This window comes from Crocuta crocuta, unplaced genomic scaffold (assembly GCF_008692635.1).
Source record: "Crocuta crocuta isolate KB4526 unplaced genomic scaffold, BGI_CrCroc_1.0 scaffold282, whole genome shotgun sequence".
In the NCBI taxonomy this organism is placed as follows: domain Eukaryota; kingdom Metazoa; phylum Chordata; class Mammalia; order Carnivora; family Hyaenidae; genus Crocuta; species Crocuta crocuta.
This window is the reverse complement of record NW_027529174.1, coordinates 6,873,797-6,887,606: the sequence shown is the minus strand read 5'-3', so window position 1 is coordinate 6,887,606 and position 13,810 is coordinate 6,873,797. Positions and strand designations below refer to the sequence as shown.

Sequence of the window (13,810 nt, the reverse complement as noted above, 5' to 3'; positions counted from 1 at the left end):
CAACAGTATATTATTAAGCTGTCCTACTGAGTCACAGTCTCTGCAACACTTGATATTAATAGGCTTCAGGTTTTGCAAATCTAGTAGCTATGAACAAGATTACATTTCATTTCTCTATTAATCAGGTTGAGTATATTTCAAAATGCTCATTTGACATTCATGTTTTCTTCCTGTGAAAGGCTTCTTCACAAATTTTGTCCATTTTTCCATTTTGATTTTGTGTCTATTTTCTTATTGATTTAAGACAATTCTTTGGCAGTTGTACGTATCACAAACATCTTTTATTTTTCCATCTCGTCACTTTCTGTCAAGTATCTTTCATAAAGAAATAAGGCCTTAAAAATAAAACTACTACATTATATACTTTACATGTGTTATGTAAGTGTTCTCACCACAAAGACATGGTAACTGTGAGGTAAATGTTAATTAGCTTGATTGCTGTAATCATTTCACAGTGTATGTGTATGGACAATCATCATGTGTATACTTTAAATACACATAATTGTTGTCAATTTGCATCAATAAAGCTAAAAAATATTCAAATAAATAGCCATATGTGGCCAATGGCTACCAACTCATGCAGTTCTAGAGAATTATCTGGAAAGCTACAAATTCTCCTCTCAACGATTTAATCTTTCTTTAAAGTTTTAAAATTTTGGTAAGGCACCTGGGTGGTTCACTTGGTTGAGTGTCTGACTCTTGGTTTCAGCTCAGGTCATGATCTCACAGTTTTGTGAGTTCAAGCCCCGTGTCTGGCTCTGCACTGACAGCACAGAGCCTGCTTGGGATTCCCTCTCTCTCTGCCCCTCCCCTGCTTGCAATGTCTCTTGTCTCTCTCGAAATAAAAAATTTTTCATTTTTGAAAATTGGTCTGAAGCTTATATTTGCACTTAGGTTGCACTTCAAGACCTCCTTAATGAAACAACAAAAAACTAATCTCCCCTTTCCTGATGATATGACATCAATCCTACAATGGATTTGTGAATTACTCTGTAATAAAGTAAGGGGTCCTTATTTTAAATAGTCTTAGAATTTGCCCCTGTAGGTGTGTTATCTACCTTTTCTTTCTTTCAGGTATCACTTTTGCTCCATGTGTACCTATTTTTATCAATTTCTTCTTTCTCACCATACTCTCAGATACTAATTTTTAGTTTAAATTTATCAGAGTTAAGATATGGGATCATCAAATCCTATGAGCGAAGTACATATGCTTTAGTGAAAACACTTCATAGCATGGACTTTTATTAGAGGGGGTTTTAGCCCACTTAAGTTCTTCATTTTAGACTGAGGTTGGTGATAAACATAGTCTTGTCTTTCAAGGATAGGCCAAACGAAGAAAAAATAATATATACAGGGGCTCCTGGGTGGCTCAGTCAGTTAAGCATCCAACTTCAGCTCAGGTCATGATCTCATGGTTGATGACTTCGAGCCCCACATCAGGCTCTGTGCTGACAGCTCAGAACCTGGAGCCTGCTTCGGATTCTGTGTCTCTGTCTCTCTCTGCCCTCCCCTGATTGTACTCTGTCTCTGTCTCTCAAAAATAAATAAATATAAAAAACAATAATAGGGGTGCCTGGGTGGTTCAGTCAGTTAACTGTCCAACTTCGGCTCAGGTCATGATTTTGCAGTTCGTGAGTTTGAGCCCCACGTCAGGCTCTGTGCTGACAGCTCAGAGCCTGGAGCCTGCATCCGATTCTGTGTCTCCCCCTTTCTCTGTCCCTCCCCCACTCACATTCTCTCTCCTCTCTCAAAAATAAATATTAAAATAATAATAATAATATATACAAACTTTAAAGACAAAGATAAATATTGTGTGTTTGCAGATATGAAGTCAACCAGCCTAGAAGAGGATCCTACTTTTCCTCATTCAAAAGGTACTTATCAGGGAGCCTGGGTGGCTCGGTCAGTTAATCCTCAGTCAGACTCTTGCTTTTGGCTCATATCATGATCTCATGGTTCATGAGCTCAAACACTGCTTATGTACTGACAGTGCAGAGCCTGCTTGGAATTCTCTCTCCCTCTCTCTGTCCCTCCCCTGCTCACACACACGCACATTCTCTCTCTCTAAATAAATTAAATAAATAAACATTTAAAAAAAAAAAAAGGTACTTATAGAGTACCTATTACATGCCAAGCACTGTATGAAGGGCATGGGACACAATAAGGAAAATAATGTAATAATATGGTAAGTGGTTAACTAATAATAATAGCAGCTACTATTTATTAAACATAGCAATCGTGCTAACTGCTACATATGCATTACCTTTTTTATTCCTCTCAATAAATCTAAGTATAAACTCTCTTTTACGAGGAGAAAACAAGGTTACAGACATCCCTAGAATCACAAAGCTCTTAGTCATGAACCTAGGATAAAGAAAACCAAAGAAAAGCAACATCTAAGTCTTCCCAAGGGAGTCAGGGCAAGGAAGACCTTCCCAAACAAGGAAATGCTTGCACTGAATACTAGAGCAGGATTCTAGTGGACAGAATAAAGGTAAAGGAAAAATGTATACAGTGCCACAGATTAAAGGGTAAGGTAGCGGGGCGCCTGGGTGGCTTAGTCGGTTAAGCGTCCGACTTTCGCTTGGGTCATGATCTCGCGGTTTGTGGNAAAAAAAAACAAAAAACATTTAAAGGGTAAGGTAGCATCTATGTTAGGACACCTAAGTAACAGATGCAAAGAGATGGCTGCTAGAGGATGAGCCTGAGATAAGCAGGCAAACATTTATCACCTCAGATTCCTTTGAATGCCACGTCTGTATGCGCATACACGTTTCTTTTAAATGCATACTTTTCCCACAGGGATAAAGAACCACTGAAGAACTTAGATTAGGGAAGTATTAGGCTTAGGGGCAAGGAAATCTGTTATGAAGCTATTATCCAAGTCCAAGAATGAGCTGTTGCCGAAGTTCTAGTGGATGGCGAACTGCATTGGGACAGTAATAAGAGACATCTCAGATGAAAAGTGACTCACATGAAAAGTGACTGGTTTTCACACAAAGTGGTCCAATTTAAATATCTAAAACTTAGGGATTCAACTTCAGAAGAGGTCAGGCTTATAAATTTAAATTCAGAAGCTACCTATCCTAGGAAGTGATAGTAGGAACTGTGAAAATAAATAAAAAGCAAAGATTCCCAATAAATATTTGTTGAATGAATTTAAAGAAAAGGAAAAGACTAGCTTTGGGGATGACCATAAGAATATGAAGAAAAGAGGAGTTGCAACTATAACCAAGATAGCAAAAATCAGAGGTGAACAGCGTGAACAGGCAAGTCCAGGAAGAGGCTGAAAACAAGACAACCCAGCCGCTGAAGAACAGGGAGCTCCTTCTGTGTAAGCTCAGCTTAGCTGAACGGTGTACAGTTTGCTTCCACTGAGCTTTCCAGTTCTTAGTTTTGCCCTTTTAGGGACGGCTGGGTGGCTCAGTTGGTTAAGCATGTGACTTTGGCTCAGGTTATGATCTTGCGGTCTGTCCCCGCATCGGACTCTGTGCTGACAGCTCAGAGCCTGGAGAGCCTGGAGCCTGCTTCGGATTCTGTGTTGCCCTCTCTCTCTGCCCTTCCCCCGCTCACACTCTGTCTCTCTCCCTCTTTGTCAAAAATAAATAAACATTAAAAAAAAAAACTTTCTGTTCATGTCTTCTGCCCATTTCTTCACTGGATTATTTGTTTTTCCGGTGTGGCATTTGGTGAGTTCCTTATCGATTTTGGATACTAGCCCTTTATCTGGTATGTCGTTTGAAACTATCTTTTCCCATTCTGTCAGGTGCCTATTAGTTTTATTGATTCTTTCCTTTGCCGTGTAGAAGCTTTTTATCTTGATGAGGTCCCAATGGTTCATTTTTGCTCTTGATTCCCTTGCCGTGGGGGATGTGTCAAGTAAGAAACTGCTGCAGTTAAGGTCAAGGAGGTTGTTTCCTGCTTTCTCCTCTAGGGTTTTGATGAGATTCTTGAATACTGAAAATAAACTGAGGGCTGATGGGGGTGGGGTAGAGGGGAAAGGGGGTGAGGAGCATGGAGGAGGGCACTTGTTGGGATGAGCACTGGGTGTTATATGGAAACAAACTTGACAATAAACTATGAAAGAAAACAAAATAATTTAAAAAATTTTAAAAATAAGTAAGTTTTCTCTTTTACTCCTCCATTACCACTATTTTGTCTTAAAATGAATTCTCTCCCAGTTTGTTATTTTGTAATTTTATAAGGCTGTACATAGGAAGTCTTTTTAAGGCTGTGTTTTCACAGGATACTGATGGCAAAAACTATTTCATAAATAAGAGCAACAAAGGTTAAATTCCAGACCATTTCTTAAACCATGAAACTCACTTTATTATTCGTATCGTGTTCCTTGTACAGAAACCTCAAATCCAGAGCATATTGATTCTACCCAAAAAAGGGCACTGAACTTAGTTCCAACATAAAACAAAGTTCTCTTAGGAGTAACTTCTAGAAAACTAAATTGCCAAACAAAGGTGATTTTTAAAATAAGTACCTATAGAAATAGACAGGCTAATGATAAAGATACTAAGAAGGAAGACCTTAAAATCAAAAGGCAAAAAGTAAAGCTAAAGAACTACCAAAACACAGACAAAAAAATTTTTTTTACATATCAAAGTATTTTCAATAACTTAAAATACTTACCTTTTTTATTCTTTTACAAGGACATCTAAGTTTTACCTTCTGGTTGCAATTAAAGGGACATTCACCAGGATGACACATCTCTTTGCATCTGTGACCACAAGGAAGCTAAAATAAAACCAAAATAAACCAATTGCATTTTTACCTTCTAGTCATACTCTACAAACTCCCCTTCCTCCAACAGCTATTTTAAGAGAGTCTATCACAATAGGGTCAATCAACCCTGGATAATCCTCTAATTTTTCAACTTTTCCTTTTAGATATAAATTACTTTACACATAAAAGTTACATAGTCTCCCCAGCTCCACTCCAGGAGTGGATCTTACATCCCTGGTGTGGCTAGTTACAGCCATGTGACTCCGTTCTGGCCAATGCAATGTAAGCACAAGTGCTTCTGTGCTTTAAAGCCTTTCAAGAACATACCTCCATGCTCTTCCCTTCCTGTAAATGATGCCATTTAGAGCAGTCATGGAAACCACGTGTCAAAATGAAGCAGAGCTGCCTGACTGACTTGGGTTCCTGGCTGAATACAAGGAGCAGTGACAACACATCTACCTTCCCTATACGGTTATATAGGAAAGAAAGAAAGCTTCCTTGTCCCTAAGGCACTGTACTGTAATACAACTGCTTAGCCTTTTATTCTAACTCATTTCGCTTTGCCACTATATATTAAAAAATATTATGTAGGTAGTCAAGCCAACTCAGTACTGCCATGATGTCTCTGTGACTCCCTGTCTTTAGTTATTTACTATCTTCTTATCCTAGTCAACCCTTCAGATGAAACATTCTGATCTTCTTTGTATTCAAATCTTATCCAGATTTCAATAAATGGCTTAAATCTCCATAGAATCATGATAGAAATTTGCCTATATTTGAACAAATAATAGTAATTATGTAAGAAATCTACTTTTAAACTATCGAGACACTGTTGTGTGGTCTTAAACTTAAAAAAAAAAAAATTACGGGCCCTTGGGTGGCTCAGCTGGTTGAGCGTCCGACTTCGGCTCAGGTCATGATCTCACAGTTCCTATGTTCAAGTCCCACATCAGGCTCTGTGCTGACAGATCCTGGAGCCTGCTTCAGATTCTGTGTGTGTCTCTCTCTATCTGCCTCTCCCTTGCTTGTGCTGTCTCTCTAAAATAAGTACATTTAACATTTTTTAAAAAATTGATATAATTCATAGATTCCTGTCTCTCCAACCAGACTGTGAATAAAGGACACCACTGGTTAATGGTTACATTCCAAAGTCAGGTTGCCTGGAACTGAATTTCAGCTTCCCTGTTACCAACTGTGAAATCTTGGGCAAACGTCCTCACTTTTCTGTGCCTCATGTATAAAACTGGAAAGAGAAACGGAACTTTGTAAGGCTGTTGTGAGGATTAACTGTTCTCCATATATTTAGCTATTATAAGAAAAGGTATTATAATAAGGGCAATGGTCTTCTATTTCTTTGCGTCTCTTATGGTCATTAACAAAAGATACACTGAATTCTCCAACTTCTGATCTGTATGATTTACCAGACTGATCCTTCAAACTATTAACTCCACTCACTTTAAAACATGCAGAAGCCTTTTCCATTCATTGCCTTTAGTCTCTCTCTAGTGTGCAACTAGATTCCTTGTTCTTTCATTTTTAGCTGAGATATTCATACCAAGCTAAATCTGGATGACTCCGACTACATTTTCAGCAATCTCATCCACACCGGCATTCCTGGACCACTTTGGTTCTGTTTTGCTCCACACCTAAGTGTAGGCCTTGAACACTGCTTAATAAACTCAATATTTATTCACTATCAAATACCTGCCTCACAGGGTGGTTTAAAGTCTTTGTCCCCCTCAACTTCTTTCTCACCTGCATTCTGGCCAGTGCCTCTAGCCTGACTTCACGAAGACAAACATTTGGCATTAGTTTACCATCCACCCTCTCCTCTTCTCAAAATAGGTCTCTGTAGCCTTGTGTTCTTTCTTTAATCATTGAGGTAATGGCATCAGTCATCCTCTCTAAAGTAACTAACCACTCTACTGCAAGTTCAAATCAATCATTCTAATGGGGAAAGTGAATAGGGAGGCTTTTCAGAATCAATATAGATCTTTCTGAAATTACACAGAATCATGGCTACAGTGTTCTATATTTTCAACATGTTGGGGTTTGATGAAAAGTTAAAAACCACTGGTCTAGATGTCATATCTTCCTGCCTTAGTCTTAAAAGACCTCATGGTCACTTTCCACAATTTCACTACCATCTTAAAAGTCTCTTTTCTCTGGCTGGGTCTTCTGCCTTCAAAATGTATCTCTTTTCTCTAAATACTGCATTTGATCCTGTTACCCCATCTTACACTTCCATGAATCTCCCTGACTGTCATCTCCTCTGCTGGTAGCAGAAACAGAAGACATAAATTGGATGGCTGCCTGGCTCACCAGTTCTCCCAGGAGCTATGGCCATGACTGTACCACCCATTCCAGTTCCCTGTCTGTGGCTGCCTGTGTCAAGCGAGCCCCCGTACCTAAGGAAGCCAATCAGATTTTCTCTCCTGATAACTGAAAACTAAAAAGAAAGAGATGGTGGTTTGAACTGTCAGTACCTAAGGAAGCCAATCAGATTTTCTCTCCTGATAACTGAAAACTAAAAAGAAAGAGATGGTGGTTTGAACCGTCATCGCAGCACAGAGCCCCCTGAGCTCCTGCTGGGAAGTGCCTGGGGGATGCCCAGGTCCTGCCCTTCCCAAAGTTTGCTGTAACAGCATTTCCTTCAGAATCTATAAACTGACCACCCCCGCACCCCAATATCCTCCAAATATCCCTTCTTTTTTGTGATAAGTTAACCAAACTGATTTCTGTAGCTTGCAAGGAGAAGTGAAACTCATCCAGAGGTGTGCTTATTAATGCCATTAATCCTGAAGTATTAAAAATCACCAGTAATCAGGAAAACGTAAATTAAAATCACCAGATGCCAAAGGATTGGCAAACTTAAAAATTCTGACAATACCAAGTGTGGTGGTAATTGGAAATTAAAATACTGGAACTTAAAAAAATTTTTTTAATGTTTTATTTATTTCTGAGAGAGAGAGAGAGAGAGAGCGAGCGAGCATGAGCAGGAGGTCAGAGAGAGGAGACACAGAATCTGAGACAGGCTCCAGGCTCTGAGCTAGCTGTCAGCACAGAGCCTGACATGGGGCTCCAACCCACAAACCATGAGATCATGACCTGAGCCGAAGTCGGACGCTTAACCAACTGAGCCACCCAAGCACCCTTAAAATACCGGAACTTTAAAATACTGGTAGTAAATAGGAAAATTGACTGATAATAAACTGTACAATTATTTTGGAAATCAGTATGACTTTAAGTTGATATTATACATTCCTTATGAACAAGCAATGGCACATAGAGAAACCTATATGCACATATATTAGAATGCACAAAGAAGACTGTTCATTGTAGTAGTTTTAACAACTCAAATTTACCCACAAGAAAGCAAATACAATGAACTATAGTAAACTCATATAATGTAATAAAGACTATGGCAACATGTAATAAATGTGACAAACATAATGTAGAGCAAAGTAAGCAAGTCACAAAAGTTCATCCTTTTGAACTTTTTCATATAAAATTAGGCAAACAATATTGCTTCCAGATACAGACATAGGTAGTAAAAACTACACATAAAAGCAAGTAAACTATTATAGAAGGGAGATGGAGAGAACATATAGGATAGAAGGAGGAAACCACAGTCAGATATGGACTTTGGTAGACTTCTGAGATGTAGCCACACTGTAATTTTCGACCTTGGTAGAGTTACATGGTCTCGACTTTTTAACCATTTGTTAAACTGCCCATATATATGTTATGTAGTTCTGCGTAGGTAGTAATTTCATTGTTTAAAAAAATCAGATATGGGGTGCCTGGGTGTCTCAGTCAGTTAAGCGTCTGGCTTTGGCTCAGGTCATGATCTCACAGTTCGTGGGTTTGAGCCCCGTGTCGGGCTCTGTGCTGACAGCTAGCTCAGAGCCTGGAGCCTGTTTCAGATTCTGTGTCTCCCTCTCTCTCTGACCCTGCCCTGCTCATGCTGTCTCTCTCTCTCAGAAATAAATAAAACATTTTTAAAAAATTAAATTAAAAAAATTAAAAAATCAGATGTCCAAGGATGTGTTATCTTAAAAGACAGTGTATATTCTAAAAGAGCTGAAAAGCAGTTCCAAAGGAAGCTGACCAAAATGTATAATATATAGACTGTTTCTTCATTATAGACTTCACACCAGAAACCTGAGGTTTTCCTAAAACATCCAACCTTCACCCTCATTTAAAGCGGGGATGGCCTACTCTTTCCACTCAATGTGGGATGTTTTTCTTCTACTAAGCCCCTAACATCATTCTGCTAACATCTGCATATGTCATATCCAACGCCTTACCAATAACCAATACTGTCTAGTTAAAAATGTTCCATTTTAGGGGCGCCTGGGCGGCTTAGTCGGTTAAGTGTCCGACTTTCGCTTAGGTCATGATCTCGCGGTTCATGGGTTCAAGCCCCGCTTCGGGCTCTGTGCTAACTGCCAGCTCAGAGCCTGGAGCCTGTTTTCAGAGTCTGTGACTCGCTCTCTCTCTGACCCTCCCCTGCTCACGCTCTCTCTCTCTCTCAGAAATAAATAAAACATTAAAAAAAAAAACTTTCAAAATGTTCCATTTTAATCCCAACAATTAAAAAGCTCTTTAAAAATAATTAAGGAAAGCTTGCAAAACAATAGTGTATGTGGATAAATAACCATATCATCATCGCTATAGCAAGCACATATATAGCACTTACCATATACTAAGACATTTACAAGTTATTAACTCATTAACACTCAGCACTCAGAAGTGAGTATTTCTCTCCCATTTTGTACATAAACAATTCAAGTTACAGACACATTAAATAATTTTCCCAAGCAAAAAGTAAAAAAAGCTTGCATGGAAATGATAAAACCAAATTCAGAAATAAATTTTAAAAGCAGAATTGTATATATGGAGCACGGTTTAAAGGTATAGTTCTTCATGGTATCTTTATATTTTCTTTTAGTTAAATTCAAACCAGTCCAGAAGACAGCGAGTGTATATCCAGAAGGATATGCCTATACCACTCCCACAGTTCAGTTTCATTCACATTCAACAAATGCTTACCAACTGCCTAATGCATACAAACAGGGAACAAAAAGACTGGATACAAGGACAAATATGACATAGTCCCTGCTCCCAAGAAACCCAGAGTATGGGGAGAGGAAGAGAAAGTGAACAGCAATCTGTCAGTCCATCAGAATTGATCATAATCCTATACCTTAACTCTGAGTACAGGATTCTACTGCAGATACAAAGTGACACAGTTCTTGGTTGATCCCAAGTATGACTTGATTTTATAGCTTAGTGGGTCTCAGAACTGTGGTGCCAGACCAACAATATCACTAGTACATATAAGCTTATTAGAAATGCAAATTCTTGGGCCATTAATCCAGACTCCAAAAATCAGAAACTGTGGGGCAGGGCCCATTAATTTGTTTCAAGAAGCCTTTGAACTGACTGTTTGAGAAGTACTGCTGTAGCCTTACCAATGTTAAGAGGCCACAAACTAGAGTAAGTTCTATTAGATACCTGTCCACTCCTAGACTGTTTGAAACTATAACGGTCACTTGGATTATTCCCAAACAAAGGCTATATTTTTCAAGAGAGCCCAGGGAGACTCTGGCAATACTAGGGCCTCTAGAATGATCTAGAACACAAAAAATCATGAGCATGGAAAACAAATTTTTAAGTAAACAGTGACTACTCATCTAGTCCCACCAAATGTGATAACAGTCTCACAAATGAATCATAGCCAAGGAAATGTTAAACAGCAAATTAGCAATCCCTAAATTTAATTTTGTTATTTCTAAATACAATCTCATACCAAGTTACTGAGTCAGGTTAAAAATAAAACATTCTCAACCACTTATTACCTGGAATCTGAATTTGGACAGAAGAAGATTTATTTTAAAAAGGAAAAACTCAGGATTTGAAGAATTCAGAAAATTAAATTTGAAATATCCCAATATCCTTAGTTTCGCTTATATGACAAAGACAGGGTCATTAAAATAATCACTTCTTGCTTGAAATGTTTCCTTGTTTATAATTTCACGTAACTTTTAAAATAAACAGGTTCAATTTCCAATGGTTCTTAAACAGAAATCCGTAAAAAGCATCCAGTTTTAGTTAAAAGGAAATATTGTTAACAAAAGGGCATGTCATGCATTAATTTCTGTTTTTACTTAGTCAAAGAGAATGACTACTATATTTGTCATTAAGGCTTTATTGTCATCTCTCCCTGACTGCAAAAAGGATGAGAAACAGGTAAGTACATAAAGACACAGAATTAAAATAAAAGTGGTACTATTAATATATCTGTAAGTCAAAGGGATTCCTTTATAAATGTCCAACTCAATCAAATAACTATCACTGCCCTACCTCCAACAACAAAAAAGGGAAAACTCTGACTTTTAAGTTAACCAACTGTAGCTGGACCACTTTAGTTTCTCAAATTGTCACCAAGAAAAATCACTGGTGGCTCTTTACCTTTATACTCTGAACAATTTCTATGAATTATTTTTAATACTTTCAGTTTGGATACAATGCAAATTCAAGCATCAGAATCTTTAAAAACGTAACTTTACATATAGGTGCCCTATGTTAATTAATTCAAGATAACAATGAACTTTAAAGTTCATACATACACACCACACAAACACACACACACACACACACACTCACAAACCTGCTTTTTAAATAACTTACTATGGATTTACTGTCTAACAGCCTATGACTCACACAGTTCTTATCTATTTAATATTTTAAGGAAGGGTAAAGCATTCGGTCAATACTTTATCATATAAAGTATAAGCTATTTTTAAAACTACTCTTAAAAAAAACCTTCCAAGGGTCATTCTTAGTGCTGATACCCCCAACATTTCATAGAGACGTGCATCCAACAGTTAGTATGTATTACATTTTTACACACATCCACCACATCTTCTTTCTGGACCCACAGGTGCAGAAAAGACATGAAATAAGACCAAACAAGGAGACAGAAAATCCAAGAGAAACAATGCCAAAGAAATACAACTTAAAAGGTTCTTTAAAGCTTACCTCTTTAGGACACTGATTTTTGCAACAACTAAGGAGATTCTTTTCATTTATATCAGCAGAGGTTATTTTTCTAAAAATAAAAGAGGAAATTTTGATGCCATTCAAAGCGAAGTCCATTTTATAACATAATTTCTCTAAAAATAATTCACAATTTCAAACATATCCATAAAATTACCTTATTTCATTTTTCTCTTAAAAACTATTTTGTGTATCATCTGTAATAATTATCTCCAAATTACTTCCCTGGTCTGACAACTGAAACAGTCCTGTACTTTATCTACAACCAACAAATCAAATGGTGAAAAGGCAATCACTGCAAATAGGAAGTAAAAAACATACACAAAATATGATCTCTTTAATAGCTCCTGCTATTATCTTTCCCTGTTGATCAATCATTATATTATCATATAATTATCATCCTCCTAACATTTCTATGAAAGATTAAAAACTAATGGTTCAATATATTACTTAACAATTGATACTGAGAAAATGCTCACCCAGATTTCTTTTTTTTTAAGTTTTTATTTAAATTCCAATTAGTTAACATAAATTGTAATATTAGTTTCAAGTGTACAATATAGTGATTCAATACTTCCATACAATAACACCCAGAGCTAATCACAACAAGTAACCCCTTGATCCCCATCACCTATTTAACCCATTCCCCCACCCACCTCCCCTCTGGTAACCATCAGTTTGTTCTCTGTAGTTAAGAGTTTGTTTCTTGATTTGCCTCCCTCTCTTTTTTTCCCCCTTTGCTTGCTTGTTTGTTTCTTAAAGAGAAACAAACAAACAAACAAAAAACCAAAAAGAAACCTACTTCATATTGAAGAATTTAGTAAGCTTGTTTTAGGAAAGCTTTTAAAGTTGTTTTGGTAAGCTATCTATTAATATTCAAAATTGATTCATTTTAGATTCAATCATTTTAGAGCAATCTCTGTGCTTTTATATTTGACTTGGTGGGTAATTCGGGAAAAGTCAAACACCAAGGAATATTAACTACGTTCTAATAAAGTTGAATAAACCACAACAGACATTGCATGAGTCAGTAACTAGTGACACTCTTAAAATCCCTACCGTATGAATCTTATTTTCTTTTCCCATTACCTTTCCTCTCCTTTTTATTCTTTCTTTTCCTGCTTCCCCTATTTCCCTTTCAGTAGACCTAATTGCCAAAATATACCATAAATTTAGCCTACTAATGTCAAAACTATTATCTTCAATATATGTATCAAATTAGTATAAACGTAGTCTAAAATAACATGCATTTTTCTTAGCAAAATTCACTTAATAATTACACTTAAAAACTTCTGGCTCTACCAAAAGTGGTACATTTTCATTCTTACAAGCATGGTACTCACTTCTGAACTTAAGAATATCATTTTGGGGGCACCTNTAAAAAAAACTTTAAAAAAAAAAGAATATCATTTTGTTACAGTCACTTTATAATTAGTAATAAACTAATTTTTCAATACCTGTCAATCTTTTGTCTTTGTCTTTTGAATTCTAACAGGTATGCGGTCGTACCTCATTGTGATTTTAAGTTCTTATTTAAATTCCAATTGGTGTATATAGAAATGCAACAGATTTCTGTACGTTGATTTTGTATCTTATAACTTTACTGAATTTGTGTATCAGTTCTAGCAGTTTTTTGGTGGGCTCTTTCAGGTTTTTATATAGTATCATGTCATGGTGAAAGTTTTGCTTCTTCCTTGCCAGTTTGGATGCCTTTTATTTCTTTCTGTTGTGTGGCTAGGACTTCCATTACTATGTTAAATAATAGTAGTGAGAGTGGACATCCCTGTCTTATTCCTGACCATAAAGGAAAAGCTCTGTTTTTCCCTACTGAGGATAATATTAGCTATGGTGTTTTTACCTATGGCCTTTGCCATTTTGAGGTATGTTCCCTCCAAATCTACTTTGTTGGGGTTTTTATCATGAATGGATATTCTACTGTGTAAAATGCTTTTTCTGTATCTATTGAAAGGATCATATGGTTCATATCGTTTCTTTTATTAATGTGGTGTAT

General features: G+C 37.0%; 1 protein-coding gene across 1 annotated transcript in view; it reads right to left on the bottom strand.

Annotated features, from left to right (window-relative positions):
• NFXL1 (nuclear transcription factor, X-box binding like 1) overlaps positions 1 to 13,810 on the bottom strand; it is a 79,206-nt gene that overhangs the window by 12,037 nt on the left and 53,359 nt on the right. Inside the window, exons 19-20 of the mRNA XM_077757732.1 lie at positions 11,782 to 11,851; positions 4,642 to 4,746 (exon numbers count right to left, since the gene is read on the bottom strand). Of these exons, the coding sequence (XP_077613858.1) occupies positions 4,642 to 4,746; positions 11,782 to 11,851 (175 nt within the window). The remainder of the gene's footprint in view (positions 1 to 4,641; positions 4,747 to 11,781; positions 11,852 to 13,810) is intronic.